General features: G+C 36.9%; 1 protein-coding gene across 2 annotated transcripts in view; it reads left to right on the top strand.

Annotated features, from left to right (window-relative positions):
- The window catches only part of poc1a (POC1 centriolar protein A), a 35890-nt gene that overhangs the window by 22684 nt on the left and 10851 nt on the right, over positions 1 to 2355 (top strand). For both annotated transcript variants that reach the window (XM_020618953.1, XM_020619036.1), the window contains one exon: positions 2255 to 2345. In XM_020618953.1, the coding sequence (XP_020474609.1) occupies positions 2255 to 2345 (91 nt within the window). The remainder of the gene's footprint in view (positions 1 to 2254; positions 2346 to 2355) is intronic.

Below are 2355 nucleotides of genomic sequence, written 5' to 3'. Positions count from 1 at the left end.
TGATTTTAGCATATGGCTGCAATATAACAAAGAGTGAAAAATTTAAGGGGGTCTGAATACTTTCCGTACCCACTGTACTACTTTGTCTGATTGCAAATTACACCCTGAACAGCTCACTCTTTTGTAACTACCTTGAGCAACAAACCATCATAATAAAGAAATGTTATCTTGATTGTTAAGCATGCAGTGAAAATTGTACATTTTGTTAGTCAAGTTAACACAGTTTCAGTCATGGAATGTCACATTAAGTAAAACTTGTGTTTTCTGTTTTATTTTGTCAAAAGAATTACATAGAAAAATGTAATATGGCCTGTAAAGGAAGATGTTTTAGCCATCTGTACATGACTTTGTGGAACCATTGTCCATTTGATTGTGGTAGTATGTATCACCTCTGTCTGTGACAAACATGTCAGGCGACAGCTGGCTGCTCTGCACGTTCAGTTTGACACTGCCCTCTTGAACATGTTTAGCTGACTGTGAACAGACGTTCTGTTGTGCGGTGATGAGTAAAACAGTTGTTCGCTAAGATGCACAAGAGATGTTGTCTTGGAACAGATAAGCCCACAAACCAGACATCACAACACAGGCAGGTAGACTGGCATTTGTTTGCATATTTATGAGGAAGAAAGATGGAATCAACAATTTCCCTCTTTTCACTCTATATCTTTCCTGAAGTCAGTGTTTGAGCCTTGTTTAATGCGAAAAAAAATTACGGTACCTCAAGCAAAGTTAGTACTGATTGGTTTCCATTTGCAGGGGTACATTTTATGTGCTGAAAGCAATTTGATTTTGTGCTAAAAATAAAATGAAAACTAAATTGTCACTTTCCAACTCTAAGTTAAAAACCAATTCAAAACCAGACCCAGCATCTGAAATGTGAAAGTTCTATTTAAGAAAAAGCAATTTATGATAAAATGGCAAATTAATAATAATTTGGTAAGATGTATTTCTTTGACTTTTCAGATATACAGTGTATTCTTCATAATTTGGCACTAGCCATATTTCCATATAAACTGATCATTGAGTGAGCTCACATTTTAATTGTAGAAAGTTTCACTTCTGTATTTATTGTTATATTTTTGGTCAAATTAAAACCTTCTAAAGTCATATTAATTAGTTTGTATCTGAATCCAATCGAATTCATCAAACTTTGACCAAACTGTTTGATATGCTCAATATGTTCACTTGCTATGCTCAGTAAAAGAGCAATGATATATTTTTCTGCATTTAAGAGTTATTTATCTGACACTGTTTATGAAAGGGCTTTGGTTTAAGGAGTAAGCAAATAGCAACCTTGATTCATTGTTTTAGCCATCCTTTCTTTTATTGTATACTTATGTAACATCACAAATTCAGGAAGTTATAGTTTGTTACACATTTCATCATTCCTAAAAAGACTTCCACATTGGCCACTTGCAAAGGTTTGGGCAGTCTACTAACTAAATGAGTGTTTAGTAACACTCCCTCTCCTTTGGCAGATATTGCAGCCTGTAAACACTTTATGGATTCAGCTATTTTTATTGTTAATTTTCACCCACTCTTCCTGCAGATCACTTCAGGTTCTAATGTGCTTTTAGGTCGTTTTGCACACATAGCATGAGTAAGAGCTACCCACAGATTTTCAGTGATGTTCAAGGTGGTGTGAGGGCTGTTCCAAAAGCGCCAGCTTGTTTTTCTTGCAGTAGTTCATGGTAGATTTTCAGGTCTGCTTTAGTTCACTGTTGCAAATGACAGGCTCTTTTCACTTTTACTTTCTCGCCTGGCTAGATGACATTTGCATCCAGACTTTGTGGATAATTAGTGAAATCTGTTCTTCCCTCTATCTGTGCTATGTTGTCTCTGCCACTGGCTGCCAACACGACCCCAAAGCAGAATATTTACATCCCATGCTTAACAGTTGGCAAAGGGCTGTTATTAGGTACTGAGGTGGTAGGGTGCCCACACGTTTGCACATACCACAATCATGCTTGAATTTTTTTATGTAAATGAAATTAAAAGGAACCGCATTAACATTTGAAAAAAGGTTTATTGTTAATGTCGTTTGCTGCACCATTTGCGTTTACTTAAAAACAAAACAAAAAATCAACAAAATATGACCCTTGCCCAGCGGTGCCCAAACTTTTGCATACAATGTTGAAGAAACACCCCTCTACAATTGAGAGGTTCATACTGTATATCACTACTGTATTGTATGTCAAATACATCAGACAACTTTTTTAACAGCTCTTCACCCTCCTTTCTTTTTGTTTTCCAGATCTCTCAGCCAACAGAAATTTCTAACAGACAGGACTCCCAGACTGCTGCCCACGCTCAGAGCAGCAGTCGCAGTGGCAGCGACAGCAGAGGTTCCCCCCA

The sequence above is a fragment of the Monopterus albus genome, unplaced genomic scaffold (genome assembly GCF_001952655.1).
Source record: "Monopterus albus unplaced genomic scaffold, M_albus_1.0 scaffold1.1, whole genome shotgun sequence".
NCBI classification, from domain to species: Eukaryota; Metazoa; Chordata; class Actinopteri; order Synbranchiformes; family Synbranchidae; genus Monopterus; species Monopterus albus.
Note: the sequence above shows the minus strand (reverse complement) of the source record. Positions and strands in the feature narration are given on the sequence as shown.